The sequence below is a fragment of the Sciurus vulgaris genome, assembly GCF_902686455.1.
Source record: "Sciurus vulgaris genome assembly, chromosome: 4".
NCBI lineage: Eukaryota > Metazoa > Chordata > Mammalia > Rodentia > Sciuridae > Sciurus > Sciurus vulgaris.
Genome location: NC_136464.1, coordinates 11,321,413 through 11,337,919, shown reverse-complemented (window position 1 = coordinate 11,337,919; position 16,507 = coordinate 11,321,413). Strand labels below are relative to the sequence as shown.

The following is a 16,507-nucleotide window of genomic DNA, read 5'->3' as shown; positions in this document are numbered from 1 at the left end:
AAGTCCTTCCTTGTGTCTTCTAGTTCCTGGTGTTTCGCAGGCTGTCTTCAGCTCTCCTCGGCTCATAGACCATCTCTCCAGTCCTCCATTTTTATGTCACGTTCTCTCTGTCTCTTCCCTGGCCTTGAACTTGAGATCCTTCCCTCTGTGTGTTGAACTTGTGTCTCTTTTCCCTGTTTATAACAACACTGCTCAATCAGGCTAGGGGCCATCATAGTGGTCTCATTTTAACTTGATACCTTTTAAAGGATTATTTTTTAAGATAATGAGGTTAGAACTTTTTATCTTTTTTTGAGAGGACACAGTTCAGCCTATAGCATTGCACCATTTAGGCAATTTTCAATTTTTTTATTCTATTTTTTCTTTGTTTACAGTACTGGGCATTATACCTAGGGATGCTGTACCACAGCTTCATTCCTAACCCTTTTTATTTTTTAATTTGAGACAGTCTGGTCAAGTTGCTGAGGCTGTCCTTGAACTTGAGATCCTCCCACCTCAGCTTCCCGAGTCTCTGGGATTATAGGCTTGGGCTGCCGTGCGTGGCTGTTTCTCACACACAAGCAATCCAGTGATAAAACATTTAAAAACTAACTTTCTGTGTATATTCTTTATTACTCCTTTCAGTTAAATTGGGAGAAGCAGGGTAGTTGGGCCAAAAGATTGCACATGAAAATTCTGATAATTTCTATACTTCTGGAAGGTACCTGTTTGCCTCCCACTGGCAGATCCCTCATCTGTCCCTTGCTAGTACTGGCATAATCGTTCTTCTCTCTCTGTCTCTCTCTCTCTCTCTCTCTCTCTCTCTCTCTCTCTCTCTCTCTCTCTCTCTCTCTCTTTTTTTTTGCCGTGTCAGGAGTGGGACTCAGGACCTCCCTCACCCATGCTCAGCAAGGGTTCTCCCACTGAGCCACACTCCCAGCCCCCATTCTTCTGTAAAAATGTGTAGTAGTTTCACTTTAATAACTTACTTCTAAATAAATATTTTACATGAAAATAGGTTTTTACCCTTTTTTAGTAATTCATTTATGTTTCTGATAAATCAGTAGGGAAAATGGTATCACATTATATTTTTTTGAGTACTTGAGAAGTTAGATATTTTCTTATAGGTTTTTAAAGCATTTTTCTTTTGTGAACTGCTGGTTTTTTGCCTATTTTCTATTGGATTTGTTTTTTCTTTACTAATATTTAAGAAATCTGTATATATCAATGCTGTTTGCTCTTATCATATATATTGTAAATGTTTTTTCAGTTTATATATTTCTTTTAAACCCCACCCTTCTTTTGTTTTTTTTTTTTTGTGGGAGAACCAAACTATTGCATTTGCAAATAGGCAAACCTAGGGTTATGATGTCCAGACTGTTGTAGGGGCTACCCAGCATGGTAGAGCCTTGGATTTGGAGTTAGAAGTGCTGGACTGTCTTCTTTCTGTCACTCACTGGCCATGTGCCCCTGGGTGAGTCACATACCTCACACTCTCCATCTGAGAAGTAAGCATGGTAAGACTTGCCTTACCTCCTTTTGGTGGACCTTTGTTGCACACTTGTGTTATGCCATTCATTGTTCCTTGTAGAAACTCAAGACACTAAAATGAAAAAGACATTCTCCTGCCACTGAGAAGGAAATGGAAGAGCTATACAATTGTTACTTTCTCTTGAGAGAACAATTGTGTGCAATCTTTGAGGGAAAGTCATTTTTCTGACTGAAGGAATTTGCCTTAACTTGAAAGGATGGAAATTATAATAGACGTAGCCCTCATGGAGAGGTTAACTTGCCCAAGGTCACACAGTGTGTTAGCTTTTTGTTACTGTGACAAAATACCTGCGAAAAACAGTGGAGGAAATATTTATTTTGACTCATGATGTCAGGTGTTCTAGTCTTTGCTAGACTGGCTTCTTTGTTTTTGGGTCTTTGGTGAGACAGCGTATCATGTTGGCAGGGAATGGCAGAAAGGCATGGTGGAGCAAAGCTGCTGACTTCAGGATGACCAGGAAGCAGAGAAAGAAAGGAAGGAGACCAGGAACAAGAGTGTACCCTTTCAGGGTAGCCCCCAGTGTGACCCAGTTCTTCCTCCTTGGCTCCCTCCTACAGTTCCCTCCACCTCCCAGTAATGCCATTAGGTAATAAACCTACCAGTGGACCAGCCTACTGACAGGGTCAGAGTCCTTATGATCCAGTCACTCCCCAAAGCCGCACCTTGGAGTCCCACACTGCTGACCAGGCCAGACCTTCCACACATGAGCACATTCTAGACTCAAAGCATAACACAGTGAGTAAAGAGTAGATTCAGACCTAGGGGGTATGACTCCAGATTTTTGCAGTTTTAACCACATTTATGACCATGATTGGTACAGTCATACTTACATACTGTGTTTCTTATACTGGACAGTAAATAAAATTGTAGCCAGAGAATGTGGTAGACTGAAGATTTTAAAGAGATTGTTTTAGTCCTTTATGGCAGCAACAACTATCCATGAAGAGCATCTTGTGTGTTTAAATTAAATACAACTGCAAGGACACTTGAAAATCCCAAAGAATTTTGCATTTTATGATATTGAAATGATCTTTTGTTGCTATCTGCTTTCTTCTAGGTTTCTGTTGTTTACAGCTTATTAGACTTTGAACCAGAGATTTTCTTTGCATTGGGATCTCCGGTTGGCATGTTTCTCACCATCCGAGGAGTGGATAGGATAGACGAGAACTACAGGCTTCCTACTTGTAAAGGATTCTTCAATATTTATCATCCTGTGAGTAAACCGGATTTTCTTTCTCTTTTGAAAGAGATGAAGAGCCTGTCTCTTTATCCTAATAGGTACTCAGGTTCTTATTTCTTGGTAATTAATATTAATCTTGAGTTTGTAGGACTTAGTCTTCTGTCCTAAGAGATGTAGTCTGATATTTTCTAATAAACCTTTCTGCCAGAAATCCTTGTTCATAGAAATAATTCTGTTGCTTTGCTTGCAAAGTAATTTTACCTATAGACTTGGAAATCTTAAAATTGCCAGTATTTGAATAAGGAGTAGGAAAAAAGTTAATCTCTGGTTTGCCAGTTATTTTCTTACCCAACTAAGGTATATAACGCAAAACAACTTTTGAATTCTCCTGTTTATAGCTCGATCCAGTGGCATATAGATTAGAACCTATGATTGTTCCAGATTTGGATCTAAAAGCAGTCCTTATTCCACATCACAAAGGCAGAAAAAGACTTCATTTGGGTAAGAAACAAATATAAAAACTTATAATTCCTGATATCTTGTAATCTGTAATGCATTATGAAAATTTTAACACTAAATTTTTTTCTGATAGAATTAATACTACCTAAATATCTGTTTAGTTCAGAAAAAGTAAGGATTTGGAGGAGGTATAAAGAAATTCTGAATGAATTCCTTTTCTTGGATTACACTGGTAATAAAGTGATAAAATTAGACTTTGATAATTTGGTTGCAGTTTTTGAAAGTGAGAAGAAGAGTAACATTTAATGTGATTTTGATGTTGTGTAGGTCAAGAAAAGTGTTTTTTTTTTTTTTTGCTAGACATACTTTTCCTATTTAAAAAAATTCCCATGGCAGGGTTGGGAGTAGCTCAGTGGTAGAGCACATGCTTAGCTTTTATGAGGCCTTGGATCCTGTTCCCAGCGCACACACACGTCACTTAGCCTAATAGTTTGATAATTCTTGTTAATTTGTGTCTTATTCCTAGACTTAAAAGATTGAGTGGAAGAGTTGGGACCATGGAGAAAAAAAGGAAAAGTGATCATGTCTTCTTATTTAAAAGTGCTTTTTGCTAGGTTGTGGTGATGCATGCCTGTAATCCCAGCAACTCAGGAGACTGAGGCAGAAGGATGTGGTTCAGTGGCTAAGTACCCCTGGGTTTAATCCCCAGTACCAAAAAAAAAAAGCTTTTTTTGTAACTACGCAGGAGGCTGAGGCAGTGGAATTGCAAGTTTGAGGCCAGCTTGGACAGCTTGGCAAGACCCTGTCTAAAAAATAAATCAGTAGTAGAGTACCCCCTCACCCCAGTTCAATTCCTAGTCCACACACACACACACACACAAAGGGTGGGTGGTTAGTGTTTTGTTTAATTGGCTAGTGGCATGGTTTTTAAAAAATATTTACTCTTTGGAAATTAAAATGAGAAATTTGATAACTCAAAAGACCTTCAGTTCCAAATATGATTCTTACATAAGAGGAGAAATAATGAGGGAGCAGGGACTTCTTCATTTCTAAAGTAGATGTTTAAATTGTAGTTATATCAGAATCTTAAATTTTCAAAACCATTTCACTATTACAAATTAGAAAAGCAGTGATTTTTTTTTTTTATTAGTCTCATGGGCCCATTTTTAAAAAAACTTCCAGTAAAAAGTACATATGAATGTTGCTTATTTTTTTGAGATATTTAAACTTCTTTTTTTTGGATAGGGGAAATTTATAGACTTGGGCTGAATCAAGTTTAGTCATGAAAAAAAAAAAATGACAGAACAAGCTGAGCATGGTGGGGCATACCTATAATCCTAGCAGTTTTGGAGGGTGAGGCAGGAGGATTACAAGTTTAAAGACAGTCTCAGCAACTTGGTGAGGCCCTAAGGAACTTAATGAGACCCTGTCTCAACATAAAAAATAAAAAGGAATAGGGATGTGGATGTGGACTCGGGAGGCTGAGGCAGAAGAATGTGGCACAGTGGTTAAGCACCCCTGGGTTCAATCCCTGGTACCAAAAAATAAAGATAAAAAATGACAGAATAAGATTCATCACACCTTTTTATCATGATGGACTTTCTGATGGAGATATTCTGTATATTTGAGTTTAAGGGAGGGAGAAGAGATTCTCACTCAGATCTTCTGAAGAGAGTCTTAATTTCTGTGACATGGAATTTTACCCAGTGACTGATTAACTTGATATGTCATCTTGATCTCTTTAGAGTTGAAAGAAAGTCTCTCTCGAATGGGATCTGATCTGAAGCAGGGTTTTATTAGCTCTCTGAAAAGTGCTTGGCAGACACTGAATGAGTTTGCCCGCGCTCATACCTCTTCAACTCAGTTGCAAGAAGAATTGGAGAAAGTTGCCAACCAAATCAAAGAGGAAGAAGAAAAGCAAGTAGTTGAAGGTAAATTTGACATTTGAGGCATTTTCCAGTACAAATGTTTTATATGAGTCATAACACTTGTAAATTACTTAATGATGCTTTTCTTTGCTAGTCTGTTTTGTGAAATTGTGTAGACCCTTCCTATAAAGGAGAATTTGTCATGGTAAACTATACCATCAAGTGTATTACTTCAAAATCCAATGTCATTCATTGTTAACAAGGTTTTTAATTGTTAGTGAACTTTTAAACATTTTGTTGAGATTCTTAAGGCCAGAATGGAATATAAGAGTTGAGAAGTGTTTGTATTCAGGCATTTTAAAGACTCAAAGAAATTATCTTCCTGATACTATTGTTTAACTGTGTGCTTATTGACTTCATATGCAATGTCAGGTCATTGTGCCATGATGTGTTTGCCTTTCAGATTCTAATTCTATTTCCTTTCTCTCTGCAATGCTTTCTCATCCCTTATCTCCACAACTTCTGTCAGCTGTTGGCTCTTTCTCCTCTCTCTCTCCCTGTTCTTTGGAGGAATGGGGAGTGAGCCTGGTAGCTCCCCAGTTGCTACGTGTGTCAAGCCATATTCTCATTGAGCCCAGAAAGTCAGCTAAAGTCAGAGGATAATGATTAAGTGATTGACTTTGATATTGAAATGGTTTAAATTCTAGCAGAAAAGATTGTTGAAAGTCCAGATTTTTCCAAGGATGAGGACTACTTAGGAAAGGTTGGAATGTTAAACGGAGGCCGCCGAATTGATTACGTTCTTCAAGAAAAGCCAATAGAGAGTTTTAATGAATACCTTTTCGCTCTTCAGAGTCATTTGTGCTATTGGTAAGTATTCTTCACTTTGATAACATTAGAGTGGACTTTAGGTGCTGGCATAGCAGCAGTTTAGTTTTAGTGAGTTTTTTTTACTGATTCAGTATTTGTCATGGACTATTAATCCAACTCCTGTATATCCCAAATCATTCTTTTTCTCCTTTAATTAAAAAAAAATTTGGAATAGAGATACTAAGAAAGGGAATTGGTTTGCAGTATATGCTTCCAACTTTCTAAACTGCATAATTTAAGTTATCCACAAGGTGGCAGTATGTCATCTGCTTTTACCCAGAGATCTTTGGTACTTGCACAGTGTTTTTGTAGGAGTCTTTCGTAGTGGGAGTGGTAGGGATTTGGGAAAGCCATTCTTCTCCATGACTTCATCAAGGGCTTGACTGTTCTGGAATTTTTAAGGTTAGCTGCGAGATCACATTGCCTTGCCATCATTTGCCCTCATTAGATAGAGTTGAATAGAACAACTGAACTGCATTTACCACCTTTTTGCATAGAGTTAATTCTACTAATTGTCTCTTAACTAAATATGGTTTTGTTTTTGGTAGGGAATCTGAAGATACTGCCCTCTTACTACTTAAAGAAATTTATCGAACAATGAACATTAGTCCAGAGCAGCCGCAGCATTGACCCGACTTCTATTTTACTGTGTGAGTTTATCTCTTTTATATATAAAAAATTTAAATGTTTGCCTTTTTTTTTTGTATGGAGCTGATTTTGACTTATGATTTTCTCTTTACTCTTTTCTGATTCCTCGGAGGCGTTTTTTGTTTGTTTTGTTTTAATTCAGAATACAGACAGTAAGGAAGGCAATTAGTTTGTAGTATGTATTTCTGATTTATTTTAATCTTCCTTCCAAATCTACATAGAATTTAGCTTTTTTTTTAAAAAAAAAAAAACAGATCCTAGGAATGTCAGTTAAGAATTCTTTTGGGTATATAGGTCCCATTACTCAGTTTACAACACTTTAAGCATGTGGAGTTTAATTTTCTCAGTGACAGGAACGGTTCCTTTGTTGAATGATGCCATTAAACCCCTGGAGTGCTGGCGTCTTCCTGGTCAGTGTCAGCTCTTGCTGCCTTACGGTTATAGATGCTCCCGTGGTTCCAGACGTCGTGTGTATAGCCATGGCATGAATGAGGAGGAGCAGGGCAGCATCTACCTTGCCTGTTCCTTTAAATTCGAAAAGCAGAAGTGTGGCCAGACTGTGGACTCACACCTATGGACTAGTCCCATGTCCACCTAATAAAGGTGATACTCTTAAGTGTTCCCAGTCTTTAGAGAGGGAAGAAATAGAGAAGAGGGGTAAGTCTGTGGTGCGTGAGCCAGTCTGCGTTTTTGTCATGTTCTGTGTTCCTAACTGTCCTCCTGAGACACTGGATACCTGTTTTTCATCCCTAGATTATGCATTACTTTTAAAAAGTTAGAAATTTTAAAGCCTTCGAAAGAGTGGAATATGAAATGCTGACCTCTACATTGCCAAAATCAAAAGTAGCTCCTAGCTAGCACATTTTGGTTTCCTGGTATAAATGACAAATGAAGATTCCCTTCAGCCTCCACTTTCTCATTTTAGAGAGGTAACCATTTTCACTGGGGTTTCCTTAGAGAAATTTTTCTGCACATATTCAAGTAAATATTCATGCATTTTAAAATAAAGGGATCTCATTCAATATATTGTCTTGCAACTTGGCTGTTTTCCATCAGCCAGGCAGCTTGCTTGGCATTCCGATAGCGTGTGTGCGACATTGTCGTTCTCTTTACTGGCTGTGTATAATCCATTGTCTGGCTGAGTGCCATCTGTTTAGCCAGTTTCCTTTTAATGAACATTTAGATAATTTTCAGTGTTTTTTTTTAATGCCGTATATTAGGAAGTCTTAGTCAACAGAATAGTTTGGTCTAAAACACCATTTCATAATCACACCATATATTATTTTATTAGTTCCCACCATTTCTGATATTATAATATTAAAACAAACTGAATGTAATGGCAGAAGCTTATCACAGTCCAGATTTTCACTTGATTGACAAATATTTATCCAGTACCTGCTGTGTGTCAGGCACCCATTTTTGTGCTGGGGATGAGTGGTCAACAAGATTGCATTCTCACCTTCAAGGGATTTACCTTCTACAGGGAGAAGAGTGACAGTCAACCTCAACCCTAGTGCACAATTTCAAATATTGGTAGGGTCAGTGGGAAAGATGAAATTGGAAGTGATAGAGGGTGACTAGGGTATTTTACTCAGCTTTTTGCTGCTTCAACTAAAGGACCCGACCACGACAATTGTAGAGGAGAAAAGGTTTATTTAGGGGCTCACTGTTTCAGAGGTCTTAGTCCATAGAAAGCCAGCTCCATTCCTTGGAGCTTGAGGTGAGGCAGAACATCATGGTGGAAGAGCGTGGCAGAGAGAAGCAGCTCACACCATTAGGAAGCAGAGAGAGAGAGAGACTCCACTCCCCAGATACAAAATATATACCCCATATCCACACCCCCAATGAACCACTTCCTCCAGCCACACCCCATCTGACTCCAGTCACCCCACTCAGTTAACCCCATCTGGTTAATTCACTGGTTATGTTAAGGCTATAACCCAATCATTTCTTCTCCGAACCTTGCATTATCTCACACATGAGCTTTTGGGGGACACCACATCTAAACCATAACATGGGGGTTATTTCCAGGAAATGCCTGGCTGAGGTTGATGACATTTGAGTTGAAATTTGAATGTTGTGTGAGAAGGAGGTGGACATGTGAGGGGGACAGGGGAAGAACAATCCAACAGCAGGAAGAGCAGCTGCAGAGGTCATGGGGGAGCAGACAGTGTAGCTGGAGGCGTAAGTGAAGGCAGAGTGGGGGGTGAGGGAGTCAGAGAGGGAGGCAGGTCTGATTTCGGGTTCTTGGTGGGGTGAAAACACTGCAGGCTTTTCAGAAGAGGAGTGACATGATTTGGTTTCTCTTTAGAAAGCTTGCAGGGTGCTGGGTGGAGGGTGTCCTGTTAGTGGGTCCAGAAAGGAGCAGGGAGGTTAGTTAAGAGGCCGGTGGTGACTGACTCGGGCACAGTGTAGCCACAGTGAGAGGTGTTGCACTGGGATCTGTCCTGGAGGAAGAGTAGTTCATGACTTACTGATGAATTCGCTGTGGGATATGGGGGAAAGAAGAGCTCAAGATAGCTCTTAGGGTTTCGACGTGAGCAATCGGGTGGACGACGTGCATTTCCCTGGCAAGGTTGTGGTGGGAGCAGTGTCGCGGGGTGTGGGGCGTGGGGAATGAGTAGTTCATTTGGTCCAGTCAGTAGTTAATGATGTTGGCTTGAAGCTTAGAGAAAAGCTCGGCCTAAGATCACTTTGGAGTCATGAGCCTCTACTTGCCATTTGAAGTGCAGACTGGGTGAGTTTACCTAGAGTAAGTTATGGGGAGAAGGAGGAGCCAGTGAAGTCAAAGAAAACCCAGGGGTTTGTGATCTCATGGAAGCTGAGGGAAGATTGCTTCAGTCAGTGTCAGATGCTGCTGAGAGGTTAGACAAAAAGAGGACCGAGGACTGGCCTTGGGATTCAGGAAGAGATGGGGCATCACTGGTGACTTTGACCAATGTGGTTTTAATGTCTTCGCAGGAGTCCAGGTGGTTGAGAAGAGGTGGGGGGTTAGTGAGGAAGGAGCTCTGCTGTAAGCAGTGTGGAAGTAAGGCAGAGGGGGCGGCGGATGGTAGTAAGGTGTGCTCATTGCCAGTGGGAGTAAGTACCCCAGTACCAAGGGGGAAATTGATGATGTAAGTGTGTGAGGGGCTACTTGAGGGAGGAAGTGTTTGGGAAGGAGTGAGGTGTGAGGCAGGGGGCCAGTGTAAGGTGGAGCGTGGAGCCTTCAGAAAGGAACCTCTCCCCTGCCCTGGAGAGGGGCGTAGGGTTTAGACACAGATTGCAGATGGGAGGAGGCAGGTTCTGGGGTTGCTTCAGCTTTCTCTCTGAAGTGTGTAGGAAGGTCATCACCAGTAGCGGGCTTGAGAGTTTGGAGGAGAGAGGAGCAGATGGTATCATCTCAGTGTGGGAAAGGGGATTGACCAGCCAAGGGTAATAGGGTTGTGTTGCAGGCCTGAATGCCCGTTTGGTATTTTGGTCATATATTTGAAGTGAGTTCAGTTGGCACATTTGCCTGACTTCTCAGGCAATGTTCTGCAGCTTGGGAGAGGTTCAGAGCAAGCAGGAATTTAAGTTTGCCAGGGTTAGGAGTTAGCTGATAAGCGGGATAGGAATGGGAGGTGACAGAGTTGGTGGCAGGTAGAGGTTAGAGACTGGAGTGGGGAACACCCCAGGCAATGATTGGAAGATGGAATGGGAGGTTTTGGTTGGAGAATGGTGCCTTTAGGAGTGTGGCTTGCTGAGGTCATGCCGGGCAAGGGCACGCCCCGTGATGGAGTTGGTCGGTGCCGTCACACTGTGGAACAAATGCTCTGTGCACTTGAAGGAGCTTTCAACAGCAGTCACAACAGTGACTTGTACTGCGACCTTACGTCTGTTTATGGGTGGATTACATTTTTTGATTTCCGAATGTCAAACCGACCTTGCATCCCTGGGATGAACGCAGGGTTTACCATGGTGCACCATCTTTTGAATGTATTTTGTATGTGGTTTCCCAGTATTTTATTAAGAATTTTTGCATCTGTGTTCATCAGAGATATTGGTCTGAAGTTTTCTTCCCTTGATGTGTCTTTGTCTAGTTTTGGCTATCAGGGTGATTGATACTAGCTTCATAGAATGAATTTGGAAGGGTTCCTTCCTTTCTTATTTTGTGGAGTAATTTGAGGAGGATTGGTGTTAGTTCTTCTTTAAAGGTCTGATGGAATTTGGCTAAGAATTTATCCAGTCCTGGGCTTTTCTTTGTTGGTAGATTTGTTGGTATCTTCAGTTTCATTACTTGAAATTGATCTGTTTAAATTTTCTGTATCCTCCTGATAACATTTGGGTAGGTTAACTCTAGAAATTTATTGATGTCTCCAAGATTCTCTAATTTATTGGAGTATAAATTTTCAAAATAGTTCCTGATTTTCTCACAGATTTTAATAATCTGAGTTTTGGTTAACTTGCTTAGGGTTTATCAATTTTGTTTATTTTTTCAAAGAAACAACTTTATTTTGTTGATTTTTTTTTTTTTTGGATTTTTTAAAAAATTCAATTTCATTGATTTTTGACTCTGATTTTAATTATTTCCAGTCTTCTGCTGTTAAGTTTTGGTTTTTACTTCTTTTTCTAAGGCTTTGAGATGTAAGACTATAGAAAAGAGCTGGGTATGGTACATGCCTGCCCCCAACTGCTTAGGAGGCTGAGGCAGGAGGATTGCATTTTAGAGACCAGCCTGGGCAACTTGCTGAGAATCTGTCTCAAAATTAAAAAAAAAAAAAAAAAAAAAAGAAAGAAAGAACTGGGGCTAGGACCCTGTGTTAGAGTACCCCTGGGTATCACACACACAAAAAAGAAAGAAAGTAAATACCAGAAAGAATAAGCAGCAGCAGAAACCACCCATAATCTTACCAACCAAAAATGTTAAAGTTTTTCTAAGTCTGTTTTAATTGTTTGCTATTTTATAGCTTGTTTTTTCTGCTTAAGATGTTGTATAATTTTCCCACATCAGTCTATACCATGCGCGCTTGTGTGTATTTGTGTGTCTGGGGTATAGTTGCAGTGCTTGTTTGCTTTTCTGAATGGGTTATATAAACCCTTGATTTAGCTTTTTGAAGTGACAGAAGTGAAGGATCATCTTTTTTTTAAGAATCTTTTAAAAAATATTTATTTAGTTGTTGATGGACATTTATTTTTTTGTTTATTTATATGTGGTGCTGAGAATTGAACCCAGTGCCTCACACATGGGAGGCAAGCACTCTGCCACTGAGCCACAACCCCAGCCCAGAAGGACCATCTTATTTTTGTATCCTTCCATACTTCTGCTCACACACAGTAAAATTTTTTGTTTTTTAAAAAGGCAAATGATGGCAAAAGGGATGCAAGGGGCTTACCTTGTATCTTGGAGAGTGTTTCATATCCGGTTACCATCTGTCCATCCATATATCCATGCATGCATCCATCCATCTATCCAGGCACCCATCCATCTATCCATGGATCCATCTTGTGTTTTTTTGAGTGCCTTACGAAGTGCCAGGCACTAGTCCAGGCACTGGAGTTCACATCAGTGGACTAGTCTCTGCCCTCAAGGGTCTTATTTCCTCCAGGGGAGACAGTAAACAATTGAAGTGTGCCAGATGGTCACCAGAGAGTGCATCAGGGTAAGGAGGGTAGTAGTGTGCTTGGGGTGGGAGCAAGTTGCTCTTGTGTAGAAGAGGGTCAGGTACATCCTCTGGTAAAGTGGCCTTGGATCAAGTGAGCCAGGGAAAGTCTAGGAGAAGAAGATCTTTTCAGTCAGAGAGAACAACTGCCTCATTCTTTGTAATGTGTTCTGTTGAATGTTGAACTACAATTTGTTTAAAATAGTCCTCTACTGATAGGCATTTAGATTATTTTATTACTAGTGTGAACAGTGCTTCTGTGATACATATTTTAATAGTTGCACTGCATTCCATTTTATAGTTTTGCTACTTATTAAAATAGTTAATTTATCCCCCATTGTTGGGTTTTAGGTGATTTCCCAAATTTTTCCTATAATACGTAATATAATCCTGAAATGTAGTTTCACATACTTATGCATACCTCTGACCTTTTGCTTGAGATGAGTTCCTAGAAGTAGCATTGTTAGACATAGGAACATTGTGCATTTTGCAAGGTTTTTGATTCATACTTTTTGCTAACTTGCATTCCAGAAAGGCTGCTCAGTTTTTACATCTGCTTTCAGTACATAAGTGGCAGTTTTTCAGCACCTTTGCCAACACTGGGTATTACTGTTTTTTAAAAATTAAAAAAAAAAAAGAAAAAAAGCAATCTGAGGATTTGAAGTTACCTACTAAGAAAACCTTAGGGCCTTATCTCACACAGGATTTGTTCACTCTGCCTTTACTTTCCTCATGTACTTGCTTATAAAATTTAGTCTAGAACCTAAGTTTCTAATACTAAACTGATAAATAAAATAATTAATTGAAAATATTATGCTTGATTCATTCAGAGACCAGTTAAGATAAATAATATTTTCATGTTTCTTTCCTTTTATTCCTTTTCCAGAATTATTCTTTAAAAATTCTTTAAAAAGCTTCAAATTAACCTGAGTGATAATTAAGATTTTGTCTTTCATTTTCCGTACTTACTTTGTTACAAAGATGGTTGTGCTCCGTCCACTCGCTGAAGGCACCGGTGCCCTCGGGGCCTTTGGATGGCATGCCTGAGGCCGTGCGCTCACAGGCTCTTGTCTGCAGGGTTTGTTCAGGAAGGCTGAGCACCAGCCTGTGTGTTCTTCCGCTTCAGGAAGGAGCCGCGGTGCATTATTATATTACATTCTCGCTGTAAATTTGTGATGTTTACTAAGTTTTCTTTTTAAGACTTTCTTCTCTTCACAGAAAGTCCCAGAATAAATCTACCTTGGTGGAAGGACCCTCCAAGGACGTTCCCAGTCTGCTGCAGTGACAGATGATTGGAAAGCGATGCATCGATAGTCACACACACATTTCTCAGATGTGGGGCTCGTTCAGAAGACAGTACACGGAATGAAAAGGCAATGAAAAAAACCAGTACTGCATTTGGACAGTATGGATGAGAAGATGTGATTATAAAAATGATGCAATGAAAAAATTCCTCAGATCCGTTTAGTTGTTTAGTTGTCAAAGTTAAGTGTGAGCTCAATGAAGAAATATTTGTAGCATGCAAATGGTTATTTCTGTTTCTGAAAAACTACCGTCAGTGGGCTATTAAACTTACATTTTTCTTTTTATTAGTGCAGTATGTTCTTTTATTCAAGTATGGACTTCCTGAGAAACTATAGTAACATGATTTTCAAGGAACATGTTATACCTTTAGTGTGAGTTGTGTTTCTGAACTGCTTTGATGAAGGGTCCTCTCTGTGAAGAGGAAGTGACCAAGGTCACTTACAGTTCAAGCTGGGTCTGTGGTGTGGTGAAGCCTGGTTGCGAAGTGCTCTTACTTCCCAGAAGTCCTGCAATGGGCTGTCTGGGAGTGCCCACCTGCAGTAGGAGGAGGGAGCAAATGGCAGGTTTTCATTTGGTCATCGGAGAGAGCGGGCAGTTGCCTCATTGCTGAAGTTCTGCTTAATGTGAGAACCAAAGTAGAGGGTTTTGTTTCTGGTTTGTATTAATTTCACTTATACCAAAGTGTTTGAAAGTATGAAATGTATTGCTTCTAGGCTGTAAAGTGACTTCAAGAAAAGACTGCTCTGTAATATTAGACTTTGTTTTACCATCAAATTATCTAAATATTTTCCTAATCCTACATGGTGATTTTCTTCTTTTGTTACATAGTAGAAACATTTTACATTGTTTACATAGTTCTCATGGAACATGGAATTTTTTAAAAACTACATATGATACACATTTTTGTGTATATATATATATATTCTAATTGGTGTGAATAAAACAGTAACATCAAAGATTTTTTAAGCAGCAAACTTCTGTATTCTTATGTCTTCCTTTAATAGTATTCCTTTGAGGCAGACATGGTGGTGCATGCCTGTAATCCCAACAGTTTGGGAGGCTGAGGCAGAAGAATCGCAAGTTCAAGGCTAGCCTGGACAATTATTGCGAACCCTGTCTTAAAATAAAAAATTAAAAAGGGCTGGGAACGTGGCTCAGTGGTAGAGCACCCCTGGGTTCAGTCCCCAGTACTGAAAAACAACAACAGAAACCACCCTGTGAGTTCCGAGTCATTCCCTTTCTATTTCTACTATATCTGTAGTTAATACAGGAACTTCATAACTTGCTGCTAATAACAGAATGAAAACAGCAAAATTTTGGAGCCACAGTTGGCCCCAGATGGCATATATTGCGACTGCCTCAATTTTCTAGATGAGGATACGACGCTAAATGGCCTTCCCAGACTGATAGTGGCAGATCTGGGCTGGAACACAGATTTATTGACGCCCTTTCAGCCTTCATTTCTCTATGCCAGGACAAATTGCTTTTCACTTAATTTTCACTTAACTCCCCAGTGCTGATGAAATAAAGAAAAATGGGGGTTATTTATGTATATTTTAATAAAGTCCTGTTTGATTTTTCAGCTTACAGTGGGTTTTGTTTGTTCTGTTCTGCGGGCCTTCTGAGTGATGGGTGGAGGGGAGGCCTCCTGGGCCAGAGTCCACGGAAGAAATGTGTGCCAGCGGAGTGTCTGGATTCTTACCATTTCATTTGAATACCTGAAGAAACAATAGAATTTTTGGGACCTGTCTGAGGACCTGTTTTTCCATCACTGTATAGTCTTTTAAAAAGCAAAAAAATTCTAGGTCCCCTGAGGGCAGAGTCTGGAGTCTTGTTCACTGTTGTCACGACCATGTCTAGCAGAGTGTCTTCCATAGAGTAAGGAACTTTCTAGATACTTGTTGAATAGGGAATTTTAAAGTCAAAACCATGATTTAACACCTGGAAGAGACCTGAGAGGACCACCTGGATGGGTGGTTTGCAGGGTTTAAAAAGCAGCAGGACCCTTCCACTGAAGACATTTCAAATTCCAGCCTGCAGACAGTGGGGAACACAGCTGACCAACCAGAGACCTTGCCCGGTCCCTGATCACCATTAACGCTCTTGTCTTCCAGGGGTGGGGGCGGGGGTCAAGTCTTTAGTCATTCTGCAAGGGTTTCATGTACTGTTCGGGACAAAACTTTAAAAACGTTAGCATCTGAACTCTGAGGAGAAGAATCCTCCTAAAACCGACAGGGACTTCAGGGCTGGCGAGTTAGCTGATGCTCGTGACAAAGCCACGAGTGGACGTGGCTTTCCAAGTCTGACAGTCACGTGTGCTTCTCGAATCCAAGCAGAGAAACATGCTTTGTCAAAACAGCATGATTAAAAGAGAAGGAAATGACACAGGCTGTGGCTATTGCTGAGGTAAGTGTGTTTCCTGAAAGGTGTGATTGACATGGACCCTCACGAATGAGCATTAGAGTAGATTCCACTGTCCTGGGGGGATGACCAGGACATGGTAACCTGGTGTGACTTCTGAGAAGAGTCCTGGAGGTCAGGGTTGTCCCAGACAAGCCAGGATGATGGCCTTTGTTCACGTTCTGTGGCTTCAGGCCTCTGGAGGCATCTCGTCACCTGGTGCTGGGCTGCAGTGTGTGCCAGGCACTTGTCTGGTGGGAACTAGATTGCTCTTGTCAGTTTTGCCACCTGGGAGGAAGGTGAGTTGAACTGCAGCTCAGGTTCAAGGATGTGACATTGGTCTGCTTGGGATGGCCCACTGTGTTCTTTCATTTCTTGTGTTACAAGTGACGTGTGTGTGTGTGTGTGTGTGTGTGTGTGTGTGTAACCCAGGGCCTTGTGCGTGCTAGGCAAGCGCTGTGCTGCCCAGCTGCCCCCAGTCCTTGACGAACACCTTTCTAAGACCTTATTAAGGGACATGATGTGTACACACACCCAGAAGCACACGGATGGTGTAATGCACCCCTGTGCTGCTCTCCCAGGTCAGTGGTGGTGTCTGGTACCTAAAATGTAAGTACAGAGGCCA

The 16,507-nt window shown here is 40.6% G+C and overlaps 1 protein-coding gene across 4 annotated transcripts in view; it reads left to right on the top strand.

The window, feature by feature from the left end:
* Positions 1-15,069, top strand: part of SEC23IP (SEC23 interacting protein) — a 42,300-nt gene extending 27,231 nt beyond the window's left edge. The window contains exons 14-19 of one of the 4 annotated variants that reach the window (XM_079135841.1): positions 2,589-2,744; positions 3,110-3,212; positions 4,916-5,101; positions 5,749-5,908; positions 6,457-6,562; positions 13,406-15,069. In XM_079135841.1, the coding sequence (XP_078991967.1) occupies positions 2,589-2,744; positions 3,110-3,212; positions 4,916-5,101; positions 5,749-5,908; positions 6,457-6,538 (687 nt within the window). In that variant the 3' untranslated portion in view covers positions 6,539-6,562; positions 13,406-15,069. Of the gene's footprint in view, positions 1-2,588; positions 2,745-3,109; positions 3,213-4,915; positions 5,102-5,745; positions 5,909-6,456; positions 6,563-13,377 lie in introns of all 4 variants that reach the window. The other 3 variants (XM_079135839.1, XM_079135840.1, XM_079135838.1) reach the window with 3 other exon arrangements.
* The last annotated feature ends 1,438 nt before the right edge of the window (positions 15,070-16,507 follow it).